The following is a 13,272-nucleotide window of genomic DNA, read 5'->3' as shown; positions in this document are numbered from 1 at the left end:
AACAGCAGCAACCCAGTTACCCCCCCCCCCCCACCCCCTCCGCTAGATCCCCCTCTAGCGTAGTTGCACCCCCCATGTTGCTCCCAGAAGTCAGCAAACTCTGGCTGACATCGGCTTCCCCCCTTATCCTCGGCTCCAACTGTGCGAGGCCCCCTCCTTCCTGCGTCCCTGTTCCCGCGTCCCTGTTCCCACCATAATCACCGTAGCGCGGGAACAAAGCGTTTCCCACTCTGCCCCGCCCTTAATGGCCGGCGCCCACAGTTCCTCATGCCCTCTCCCCCCCCCCCCCCCCCCCCCCCCCCCCCAACATGGGGAAGAGAGAAAAGTTACAGGATCACGAAATTAACAAATTGAAAAATCATCCCCGTCCCCTGTAATCACACCACCACTTTGTCCCAAAAGCTCTTTCTCTCGTCAGACTATTCCAGCTTCTCGTCCACAATGAATGTCCACGCCTCTTCTGCCATCTCAAAGTAGTGGTGCTTCCCTTGGTGTGTGACCCACAATCTCGCTGGTTGCAGCATTCCAAACTGGACCTTTTTGTGAAGCACCGCCTTAGCCCGATTGAAACTTGCCCTCCTTCTCGCCACCTCCGCACTCCAATCTTGGTATACGCGGATCACCGCGTTCTCCCACCTACAGCTCCGAGTTTTCTTCGCCCATCTGAGAACCGTCTCTCAGTCATTGTAGCGGAGAAACCTCACCACTATAGCTCGAGGTATTTCTCCAGCCTTTGGTCTTCGCGCCAGAACTCGATAGCGAGTGAAGCATCGTGCTCACATATGTCCCGACGTCCGCCCCTTCTGCGCCTTCGGGGAGACCCAGGACTCTTAAATTCTTCCTCCTTGAGTTATTCTCCAGCGCTTTCAACCTCTCCACACACCTTTTATGTTGTGCCTCGGGCGTTTCTGCCTTCACCACCAGGCCCTGTATTTCATCCTCGTTTTCAGCAGTCTTTGCCTTCACGACCCGAAGCTCCAGCTCTTGGGTCCTCTGCTCCTCTTTTAGTCCTTCAATCGCCTGTAATATCGGGGCCAACAGCTCCTTCTTCAACTCCTTCTTCAGCTCTTCCACACAGCGCCGCAGGAACTCTTGCTGCTCCGGGCCCCATAGCAAACGGCCACCTTCCGACGCCATCTTGCTTTGAGCTTCCCTTCCTTGCCGCTGCTCCAGAGGATCCTCCGCAATCCGGCCGCTATCCTCTCCCTTTTCCATGCGTGTCCGGGGGGGATTCCCTTCTGGTTTACCGCACAGTGTTTTTGCCGTTTAAATTGCCGTTGGGGCTCTTATTAAGAGCCCAAAAGTCCGTTCCAACGGGAGCTGCCGAAGCGTGCGACTCAGCTGGTCATTGCCGCACCCGGAAGTCAACCAGAGGAGTTTTTATATGACTGGGAGGGGGAAATCCCACCCCTAGACTTTATCAGCAGCTCGTAGACCTATGTGAACTAACAGAACTGCGCTAGACAAAGAACAGGAGAAATATTAAATTTCTCAGTGCTGGCATTCTTTGTTAAGGGCATGCATTCACCAAAGAGCTTCTATTTAAATATACTGTGTGGCTAGTTAATCTGTCAAAGTTGGTGTCTTCTGGAAAGTAGCCAGTAATAATCTGCTGACCTAGTCGCGTCCCAATGGTAGTGTGATGTGACCGATAGATGCCGGGTGAAGCATCCTGTGAACTTCCCGACAGCCACAACGCTATGCGGGATCTACCCAAGTCCCACGAGTCGTTGGGATCAGAAACCCGCCCACAATGGGCAGGGCCAAGCCACGCTCACAGACCTACTTATCCGTTATCTACCAGCCTCCCGGGATCCCAGTACAACAGTCGAGCTTTGTTCAGTACGGGTCCACGCAAATGTGGACCAGGCAGAACGGCACCAGGGGGTGTCTCAAACCATTGGAGGCCCTTGGGTGGCCCGGGATAGTGCAAGGTGGCCCTCTGCCTGAAATGCAGGAGCTTTGGCACTGCCAGGCTGGCACCTTGGCATGGCCAAGATGCCTGGGTGGCATTGGCAAACTGGCAGAAACCTTGCTGAGTGCAAGGATGCCAGGATGGCACTGCCAGGTGTCAGGGTCTGAGGGGGGCTATTTCCATGAAAGGAGGGTTGGGGGGGGGGGGGGGGGGGGTGGGGGGTGAAGGTACCTCTGCGAGGTTGGGGTGAGTGACAGGTGGCGATCCAGGAAAGGGTGGGGGGCTGTAAGTGGGTTTGGGGGGGCATGAAAATGGGTGGCCCCCTAGGAACCCAATAGCAGGGTGTCCTCGCTTTGGGGGGTGAGGGGGGGGAGACATTGCCCATGGGTTGGTGGTGTGGGAGACCCACAAGCTCACTTAGAGATCAGGGCACACTTTGAAAATGGCGGGCTGACCCATCTCTGAGTTCAGCTCTCCAGTGATGAATTCTAACTGTGGGCTCAACTGGTGAGAAGCTCCCCAGTGCCCTAAAAAGTGACTTGAGTTGTTGGGTAATACTTGGGAACTGGCCGGCAAAGCTGGTGGGAAACTCCCAGCAAAACCCGCCACAAATGACATAGAACATAGAAAATACAGCACAGAACAGGCCCTTCGGCCCACGATGTTGTGCCGAACCTTTGTCCTAGATTTATCATTGAATTTACGTGCAGAAGGAGGCCATTCGGCCCTTTGAGTCTGCACCGGCTCCTGGAAAGAGCACCCTACCCAAACTCAACACCTCCACCCAACACCAAGGGCAATTTTGGACATTAAGGGCAATTTATCATTGGCCAATTCACCTAACCTGCGCATCTTTGGACTGTGGGAGGAAACAGGAGCACCCGGAGGAAACCCACGCAGACACGGGGAGGACGTGCAGACTCCGCACAGACAATGACCCAAGCCGGAATCGAACCTGGGACCCTGGAGCTGTGAAGCATTGTGCTATCCACAATGCTACCGTGCTGCCCTTAAGAACAAATAAATCTACACTATATCATTTTACCGTAATCCATGTACCTATCCAATAGCTGCTTGAAGGTCCCTAATGTTTCCGACTCAACTACTTCCACAGGCAGTGCATTCCATGCCCCCACTACTCTCTGGGTAAAGAACCTACCTCTGATATCCCTCCTATATCTTCCACCTTTCACCTTAAATTTATGTCCCCTTGTAATGGTTTGTTCCACCCGGGGAAAAAGTCTCTGACTGTCTACTCTATCTATTCCCCTGATCATCTTATAAACCTCTATCAAGTCGCCCCTCATCCTTCTCCGTTCTAATGAGAAAAGGCCTAGCACCCTCAACCTTTCCTCGTAAGACCTACTCTCCATTCCAGGCAACATCCTGGTAAATCTTCTTTGCACCTTTTCCAAAGCTTCCACATCCTTCCTAAAATGAGGTGACCAGAACTGTACACAGTACTCCAAATGTGGCCGTACCAAAGTTTTGTACAACTGCATCATCACCTCACGGCTCTTAAATTCAATCCCTCTGTTAATGAACGCGAGCACACAATAGGCCTTCTTCACACTTCAAAACTTTTCCATTAAATCATGTCCAATATCTTTGGAAAAAAATTGATTGCATCTATCTTCTTTCCTTAAATTTGGATTCAGATCATCTGAATTTCAAGCTTGTGTGTAGAACAGGGGAAAAAATGAGCCCAGTTTCTGTGTAAGATGCAATGGAAGGATGTAGTACTTGCTTAATTTCCAACAATTTTCCATTTTAGGACTCTCCTTTCACCAATGCAGGGATGGGATCCAATCTTAATCTATCAGGGGATATAGAATGTGATGCCAGTACAATGGATGGAAAGTCCTTGAATTTTGGAGCTGTTGGAGCACTCAGGGGTATGTATGTACATTTTAATATGAATGAGGTTTAGTAATTAGTTAAAGGAAAGGAACTGAAGTGAAACAATTCTCTTCATATTAGCAGATTTATTCATTTGGCCCGGTTCTGGAAAACTTTGGTACGGAGAAAATATAATTCAAACGAGTAACATTCATAAATTGTGGCATATTTTCAATGGGTAAGAGAATGTGGATAAAAGTTATTACTTTAATCTCTTTTAGTATCATAAAATGGTGTAGCACAGAAGGTGGCCAAGAGTGCTTATGTTGCTGACTCTTTGGTAGAGCTATCTGACGAGTGCCAGTTCACTGCTGTTAGCCTATAGCTCCAGCAAGCTTTTTACCATTAAGTATTTATCCAATCCTTTTTTTTTCCCAATTAAGGGGCAATTTAGCATGGCAAATCCACCTAACTTGCACATCTTTGGGTTGTGGGGGTGAAACCCACGCAGACACGGGGAGAATGTGCAAACTTTACACAGACAGTGACCCAGGGCCGGGATCGAACCCGGGTCCTCAGCCCAATAGGCAGCAGTGCTAACCACTGGGCCACCGTGCCGCCCACCCAATTCTTTTTTGAAAGTCAACACTGAATCTGCTTCCACCACCCTTTTGAGATACTGCACTCCTGATTGCAACAACTTGCTGCGTTTAAAATATTGTTTCATGTTGCCTGTAGCTTTTTTGCCAATCACAATAACTCTTTAGTCCAGTGATTACCAACCCATGTATCATTGGAAATTGTTTCTCCCTATCTATCAAAACCCTTAATTTTGAATGCCTCTTACCAAATCTCCTCTTAACCTTCACTGTTCTAAGGAGAACAACGCTAGATTCTCCATACAACAGATGCCCCTTATCCCTAGTACCTCTAAGGCATTGACATCCTTCCAAAAGCATGGTGCCCAGAATTACTCTACTTTAGGTGAGGCCAAACCATGCCTTATAAAAGCTTAGCATAACTTCCTTGCATTTGTACTTCATGTCTCTTAATAAAACAAAGGATTGCAATGCTTTTTTTATGGCCTTCTCCACCTGTTCTGCCACCCCCAAGTTGCTCTAGTCCTGTGTCCACTTAAAATGGTACTATCAGTTTATATTGCCTCTCCTCAGTCTTCCTACAAAAATATATCACATTTCTTAGTTAGATTTCATATGCTAAGTGTCTGCATGTCACTTCGCTATATTTCCAAGTTTTGGAACTGGTACTAAAATTCATATATCACGTTCCTCATTTATGTGATAGGCAGAACGTCTTTGAGGTTTGATGGTAGCATCCAGTTAGTGGTGAATACCACTTGTGTTGCTATTGCATAGTGACATAGATCTATGTAGGCCATACCTCCCCAATAACACTCATTGTATTAAACAGCAAGTCCCTTCGCTGTTGGCAATGGACAAAGTACAGACCACACCCAACCAGCCTATGCTTGCAAAACTCAAAACACTGTGTCCAACATGAGATGTGATTCTACGATTGGACAACATTTGCTAAATAATCCTCAGTGTGCTAAACATTATCTGACAACCAACTTGGGATTGTCAGTTGGTGCATTTGTGTGAACTGGAAAGCTACATCTATTAATTCTATTAATACACAAGCCCATGTTCATTGCAGGCAAGAACATGTGCAGACATTGTGCATGTTTCAGGAAAAGAAAATAAGTGATAGCCATTTGCTGGTTCAAATTTCAAACAATGCGTGAGAGTTAACTGTCAGTCACCATAAACTAGTACGTTCTCCCTGGCAATGATCTACCAATCAGCACCCTCCTCTCATACAGTATAAAGTTATTTCCCCTGGCATTGATATTCTTGTGATTGTCCTGATGAGTGGAAGACGAAGGGCGGCATGATAGCACAGTGGATAGCACGGTTGCTTCACAGCGCCAGGTCCCAGGTTCGATTCCCGCTTGGGTCACTGTCTGTGCGAAGTCTGCACATTCTCCCCATGTCTGCGTGGGTTTCCTCTGAGAGCTCCGGTTTCCCCCCACAAGTCCCTGAAAGACGTGCTTGTTAGGCGAATTGGACATTGAATTTTCCCTCCGTGTACCCGAACAGGTGCTGGAATGGGGTGACATGGGGATTTTCACAGTAACTTTATTGCAGTGTTAATGGAAGCCTACTTGTGACAATAATAAAGATTATTGGGCAGCATGGTGACGCAGTGGTTAGCACTGCTGCCTCACAGTGCTGAGAACCTGGGTTCAACCCCGGCCCTGGGTCACCCCATGTGGAGTTTGCACATTCTCCCCATGCCTGCGTGGGTCTCACCCCCACAACTCAAAGATGTGCAGTGTAGGTGAATTGGTCACGCTAAATTGCCCCTTAATTAGAAAAAAAGAATTGGGTACTCTAAATTTTTAAAAAAAGATTATTATTGTTATAAAAGCTTTCTTAAGCAATATTCCATTGTCCCCGCCACCCCACACCCCAACTGTTTGTTCTCCACCTCCCTCTTCTCATTGAGGACACTCCTTAAAAATTAATCTCTTTGGCCGACCATTTGGTGATCCTTCCTAAATTCTCATTCTTTAGCTCAGCATCTATTTTTGTCTCATTACTCCAAGCATCGATTTAAAAGTGCTGTATAAATGCAGATTGTTGTTGCATCTGCAATTGGGTATCAGTACTTGGTCTTTTGTCATTCCTCATGATGTTCAATGACAAATCTCCTTGGTGTTCCCATTTATGAGGACTGGTTTGAGGCCATGGTTATTGGTCAGTGCAGGAGCACAGGGAAGATCACATGAATACATTTGAACCAGAGTTTTCAGGGGATAATCTGTGGCTTTAGGTAATTTATTTTCTCCATGCATTTTTGCATGGTTGACTTATTTTAAATTATCTGGATGATATTAAATTCAAATAATGGAAAAGAGCATGGCAAGAGTACTTAATCACCTCAGCAACTCAGTCATTAGAGAATGGATGAGTCCATCAGGCTGTCGTTTTGGTTTCCCAGCTACCTGTCGGGAGACTGAAATGATGGGCTTATTATTAGATCTATCTTGGAGCTGGGTCTTGGCATCTTCAAGTGAAAAGCTCTTGATTCTTTTAAAAGCTCACGAAATTGAATGAAAGCTAATTATATGCAGCCTTTTCCTATTACTGTCCATGTTTTGCTACCTCGTTTAAGAATCCTGTTCTCACATTCAGGGTAATTGCGATTACATTATTCTTGCTAAGAATCAAGCGTAAGTTGTATCCCTGTGGATTTCTTCTCTTAACATTACACTCGCCAATGTAAAATTGTTTTTCAGACTGGGCTTTATTGATTGAAGTAACCCACACTTCCTAGAGAGACGATACCCTGGTACCCCACTTGCCCTAAGTGAGGAGGAACTGCTGTGCTCAGATGAATTTAAAAATGGGTTCAGCAAACTGAGGCAAATTGTATTGAAAGATTTCACTGATGAGTTAAAACTTTAGAGAATGAACTTGCCTTTTCTGTGCTCCCAAAGATGGTGTTGATTGCCATCTTCAAACACCGTGACAAACTTCTTTAAATCAGCAAAAGTCAAAAATAGTATTAAACTTGGATGACGCTCTGTTCAGATTTTTTTCTGCCTACATCTAAATCAAGAGTACATGGCTGCCAGCTGTGTCATGATTTTCTACCACAAGTGAACCTGACCACATAACAAATGACTGACTGACTAAGTTATGAGTCAATCATGCTGGTCATATTTGTGAATGTTAGAAATATAAGATATCACAGCTGGTAGCCATGTGTTTTTTATTGGGGTTGGAAGAATAATTTGCAATATAATTTTTGTAGCATTACAGGGCCGAGCAAAACCCTGCTCCAAGCTTCATTTTATATTGTCTGGAGCAACGAAGCAAATTAAAAATTAATAATCATGTAATTGCAGTTGTGTCTTGCTGAATTTAAGGTCACATTTATGCCAGTTGAGCATCTTTTAGGCACCTCATTAACTCCTTTAACCCAGTGAACTCATGCCATTACATCAATACATATCTGTACATAGAAATGTAATATTTTATACAGGAGACTGTACAAAACTTCTTTCCCAAACACCCCAGGTTCGATTCCCCACTGGGTCACTGTCTGTGCAGAGTCTGCACGTTCTCCCTGTGACTGCGTGGATTTCCTCCAGGTGCTCCGGTTTCCTCCAGTCCAAAGAAGTGCAGGTTAGGTGGATTGACCATGATGAATTGCCCTTAGTGTCCAAAAAGGTTAGGAGGGGTTAGTGGGCTACAGGGATAGGGTGGAAGTGAGGGCTTAAGTGGGATGGGCCGAATGGCCTCCTTCTGCACTGTATGTTTTATGTCTATGTCTATCCCTTCATGTTTCTTACTGATATTAGCCCTCAATTCTCCTTTCAAACAGATTCTTCCAGTCTTGTTAAACCTGCAGTTTTCTGGACTGTCATGTTGCTGGCTATCTGTGCCACAGATCTATTGTCCTAGTAATAAATTAAAATTTGCCAAATTTTAATTTTCTCTTTTTGGCATGTTTAACAATTGAATCTTGTGCATAACAGGAATTTTCCAGGATCCAAGTTCTCCATACCCATTCTCAGTACTCCTAATTTGAACAAGAAAATCTGATTTTACAAATAAATAATTCGATAAACTCTCATAAATGTGATTGCACTATGTTTGTTGAAGAAAATGTGCAACAACAAAGATTGCCATTAAGTTAGTAAGGAAGTTATTTTAAGAAAGTTCAGTCAGTGGTTTTTAAGTTGGCTTCTGGTAGCATGCACTGTTGTGAGCAACAGAATTACTGACATCAGTAGTTAATATTCTATTCGTTGATTGAAGTGGGAAAGAGCAAAGTGGAAGGAAGACTTGCATTTGTGTAGTGCCTTTCACAAACTCAGTATGTTGCAAAGCACTTGACAGCCAGTTAAAGCTTTTGTTGTACAATGACGTACAGCAAGAAAGTTAATCCGGCTGAGATTTATTAAATACTTTGTTCACCATTTTGAGGGGTAATGTGCATTAAATATGATCTAATTTTACTTTTAGGGATCAAGAATCCAATCTTAGTTGCAAATAAACTGTTAAGTGAAGCACAGAAGGGGAAGCTCTCTGCTGGCAGAATTCCTCCTTGGTAATTTTTTTTCCTATTATTTGTGCCTTAGGTTTGTAATGCACCATAGTTTCTGAACTTGTGCGTAACAATAACATTTGATGTATTTATAACTAGCATATTTATAAAATAAACATTTTGCTCAATAGTTTGTGCAATCTATGTGTGTATATAACTCTTAATGTTTTCTAGTTTCTAGTGCTAACTAAGGAATATTGGGCTGGATTCTCCGCAGCCGAAATCGCATTTTGTTTACGACGGAATCGGGCCTGGCGCCACTCCGGCAATTCTCCGGGTCCCGAATATCCACGCGACCGCGAATTACGCTTGCGCGGCTGGGGGGCCATTGCCAGAGGCCCGCCCAAAGATACTTCGCTCCCAGCAGGGCGAGTTCCCGACGGCTTGGTTCTAACTACGTATGGCTGGTCGGGATGCTCGCATGGCGGCGGCGGACTCAGTCCGCCGCCGCCCTGGTGGAGGGATTGGGCACCAGGGGGCCTTATGGGCGGCCGGGGCAGCAAGTGGGGGGGGGGGCCTAGTTTGTCGGTCCGAGCGCAGACTCGGAACTGGAAGTACGGGAGCCCATATCCGCAGTCAAAGCTGCGTGAATTACTCTGGGTCCCTGCCAGCCCCCTGAAGGTAAGTGAATCGCAATGTTTTTTTTCTAGGAACCTCGGGAGTGCAACGTCTGCGTTTTTACACCAGTGTGGAGACACAGCCGCATTTCCGGAGAATCAAGCCCATTATCTTCTAGTACTGTTGTTATTGGGAAAGGAAATTACTTTTTACTTACAGTATATTGCAGCTAACCTGAGTAAATGCTAAAGCATTATATAAATGGAAGTAAATTTTGTTTCTATTTATATCAATGCTACTCCAAGACCAGAACTCCGTAATATTTATTTAACTGATACCGCAATACATGCATATATCTTTCAGTGGGTCGGTATAGACTTGACGGGCTGAATGGCCTCCTTCTGCACTGTTGGAATTCTTTTTTTAATGTATTTCATTCCAAACATATTCAAAAGTACAAAAACATACGTAAGTCGGAGAACATTCTCCACGGCCGGAATTCTCCCCTACCAGGCGGGGTGGGGTGTCCCGGCGGGATGGAGTGGCGGGAACCACTCCGGCGTCGGATCGCCCCAAAGGTGCGGATTTCTCCGCACCTTTAGGGGCCAAGCCCTCACCTTTAGGGTCTAGGTCCGCACCGGAGTGGTTGGCGCGCCGCGGGCGGCGGGAAAGGCCTTTGGCGCCACGCCAGCCGGGGCCGAAAGGACTTCGCCGGCCGGCGGAAGTCCACGCATGCACGGGAGAGTCAGCGGCTGCTGACGTCATCCCCGCGCATGTGCGGGGGGGGGGGGGGTCTCTTCTGCGTCTGCCATGGTGAAGGCTGTGGCCCCACGGCACAGGCCCGCCCGTGGATCGGTGGGCCCCGATCGCGGGCCAGGCCACCGTGGGGCACCCCCCCCCCGGGGCCAGATCGCTCCGCGTCCCCCCAGGACCCCGGAGCCCGCCTGGTCCCGCCGGTAAGAGAGGTGGTTTGATTCTCGCCGGCGGGACTGGCATTCCAGCAGCGGAACTTCGGGCCAGAGAATCGCCGAGGGGGGTGGGGGGCTCGCCGACCGGCACGGCGGGGGGTCGGAGAATCCCGCCCAGGATCTCCCGATTTTACAGATTGTACAAGTCACCCCGATGAACAATTCCTCAAACATGGTCGTGAACAGTCCCCACTGTGTCTCAGCCCCGTGTTGATCCCCTCAATTTCAACTTGATCTTCTATTACCGGAGGAAGTCATACAAGTTCCCTAACCAGGCTACCACCCCCGGTGGGGTTATAGGCCTCCATTCCAGCAAAATCCTTCGAGCAACGAAAGAGGCGAAGGCCACCACATCGGCCTTCCTCCCCTCCGTCAGCTCCTGCCTTTCCGACACCCCAAAGATTGGCACCATAGGGTCCTGCCCGGCCTCTACCTCCACAATCTTTTCTAGCATCCCGAACATCCCATCCCACACTTGGCCAACTTCTCATAAGCCCAGAACATATGTGCATGGTTCACTGGTCCTCACCCACACTTGCACACTCGTCTGTCGCCCCCTGGAAGAACCCACTCATCCTCGCCTGAGTTATATGCACCACCTTAAACTGTATCAAACTGATCCTTGCACACAAGGAGATCGAGTTCACCCTGCGCAGTGCCTCACTCCTCACTCCCCATCCTATCTCGCTCCTTCTCTTCCCCCCCGTCTCCTCCTACCATTTCCCCTTGATTCTCACCACTTGCACGCTCCCCCCCCCCCCCCCTCCCCGCTCCCTCAGTCGCCCGTATATGTCCCCGATCCTACCCTTCCCTTCCACCTCCGGAAGCAACAACCGTTCCAATAGGGCATATTTTGGCAGCTTGGGAAACCTGCTCCATACCTTGCATGCAAAGTCCCTCACATGAGTTTTTGCTTCCCTTTGGGAGCTCGACCCTCTCCCACAGCTCTTCCAGACTTGCAAACCTCTCTTCCAGATATAGATCCCTCACCAGCCCCAGCTCCACCTCCTACACGTCATCTGTCTCTCCCGGCTTGAACCCGTGGTTCTCTCTCAATGGTGTTAACACCAGTATCCCCTCCATCCTTTTATTTTTAAATTTAGAGTACCCAATTCATTTTTTCCAATTAAGAGGCAATTTAGCGTGGCCAATCCACCTGGTGGGGGCAAAACCCACGCAAACACTGGGAGAATGTGCAGACTCCACACGGACAGCGACCCAGAGCCGGGAACGAACCTGGGACCTCGGCGCCGTGAGGCAACAGGGCTAACTCACTGCGCCACCGTGCTGCCCTATCCCCTCCATCCTAAAGTGTCTCCTCAGCTGGTTCCACATCCTAATCATGGACTGTGTGACCAGGCTCTCCGTATACCTCCTCAGTGCCCTCTGGCTGAACCCCCTACAGGACTCCTCCACCCTAACCCATTCTGACCCCTCTCCTCCCTACCACCGCATCACTTTCTCCACATTTGCCGCCCAATAGTAGTGCAACAGATTTGGTAATACCAACACCTCACTCACTAACCCTTTTTACTCAACAGGATAGCCACCCCTGCGACTTTGAGTCAAACCCCGAGTGAAATACCTCACCCACCCTCCCTTTTTCAACCTAACCTGACCCTTCACCCGGAGGTGCGTCTCCTGCAGGAAGACCACACCCGCCTTCAAGCTCCGTTGTTCCAATCCTCCGTCTCCCATCAACATTTACTTATCTCCCAGTTTATGATCTCTCATAAAGTCATTGGACTCCTCTGGGGTTTTGAAATGGTACTGTGGCCTTCAAAGGTCACCCACAGTTTCGCCGGGTACAGCACCCCAAACTTGATCCGCCTTCGATAAAGAGCCTCTGTGGCCCTGTGGAACCCGGCGTGCCGTTTTGCCAGCTCCACTCCGATGTCCTTGTAGGTTCGGATCCTGTTCCCCTCCCATTCACAGTTCCGCTTCTCCCTGGCCCACTGCAGCATCTTCTCCTTCTCCACAAACCTACGGAGTCTCCCAATCACTGCCCGCATGGCTCTCCCAGCTCTTGGTTTCTGCCTTGAGGACCTGTGCGCTATATCCACCTCCACCACCAGTCCCGCAAACCTATCTTGTAGCACTCGTGCCTTCCACACCTTCAGGCAGACCAGCTATGCAAAGGTTCTACCTTCTAGATCTATTTCCCCTGCTCTTCCACCTTTGCCCTCAGTGACTTGCATAGGTCCCCCAAGAGCTCCGCCTCCAATGCCACCACCCGATTTGTGGTCAGACGTCCTCCTCTCCATCTCCCAGATCTATGGGCCCTATGCCTCCAAGCACTTCTCAACTCTCTCCCATCAAGCCTTTCAAGGGTGCTACCGCTCCTTCGATCAGTCTTCCTGCATTTCCTTTCGTTGCTGGCGGAACTCCTCTCTGATGAACGCTGTCAATTACTCCACCTGGCATTTTCCGACATGCACAACCGTTCCCCCTCTGCCATCTTTCCAATTGTTGTTGTGCCACAGGTCTCTTCCAGGTCTTTAACCTTCTTCTGCCAGGTCTGATAACCAGCAGACATGCCAGTCCTGGGGGGGAAACTTCTCCTCCACACATTCAGCTACACTGTCCCGTCAAAATTCCCCCATTTTCAGGTAAAAAGAGCTCAAATCAATGCCTTTGAGCCTGAGCCGCCCTGTGTGCGACCACTGACTCCATGGCCGCCACCAGAAGTTCCCTGCACTGTAGGCAATCTATGTAATTTGCAGCAAAAATTTAGGATTTCATTTGTGTGCAAGAAAAGACTCCATGAAAGTTTCCATCCATTTTTTGGCTCCGAATACCTAGTTCTTGAATTCGTCTGAGTGGCAATGACTCATTTTAAAGTAGCAGAGTTTC

General features: G+C 48.2%; 1 protein-coding gene across 7 annotated transcripts in view; it reads left to right on the top strand.

Annotated features, from left to right (window-relative positions):
- tasp1 (taspase, threonine aspartase, 1) overlaps positions 1-13,272 on the top strand; it is a 147,127-nt gene that overhangs the window by 17,441 nt on the left and 116,414 nt on the right. For all 7 annotated transcript variants that reach the window (XR_011947000.1, XR_011946999.1, XR_011947001.1 and 4 more), the window contains 2 exons: positions 3,690-3,810; positions 8,812-8,896. Coding sequence is in view for 4 of the 7 variants with exons in the window: in XM_072506482.1 (XP_072362583.1) it covers positions 3,690-3,810; positions 8,812-8,896 (206 nt within the window). In the remaining 3 variants the exon portion in view is untranslated. The remainder of the gene's footprint in view (positions 1-3,689; positions 3,811-8,811; positions 8,897-13,272) is intronic.

This window comes from Scyliorhinus torazame, chromosome 1 (genome assembly GCF_047496885.1).
Source record: "Scyliorhinus torazame isolate Kashiwa2021f chromosome 1, sScyTor2.1, whole genome shotgun sequence".
In the NCBI taxonomy this organism is placed as follows: domain Eukaryota; kingdom Metazoa; phylum Chordata; class Chondrichthyes; order Carcharhiniformes; family Scyliorhinidae; genus Scyliorhinus; species Scyliorhinus torazame.
This window is presented reverse-complemented; position numbering and strand designations above follow the sequence as displayed.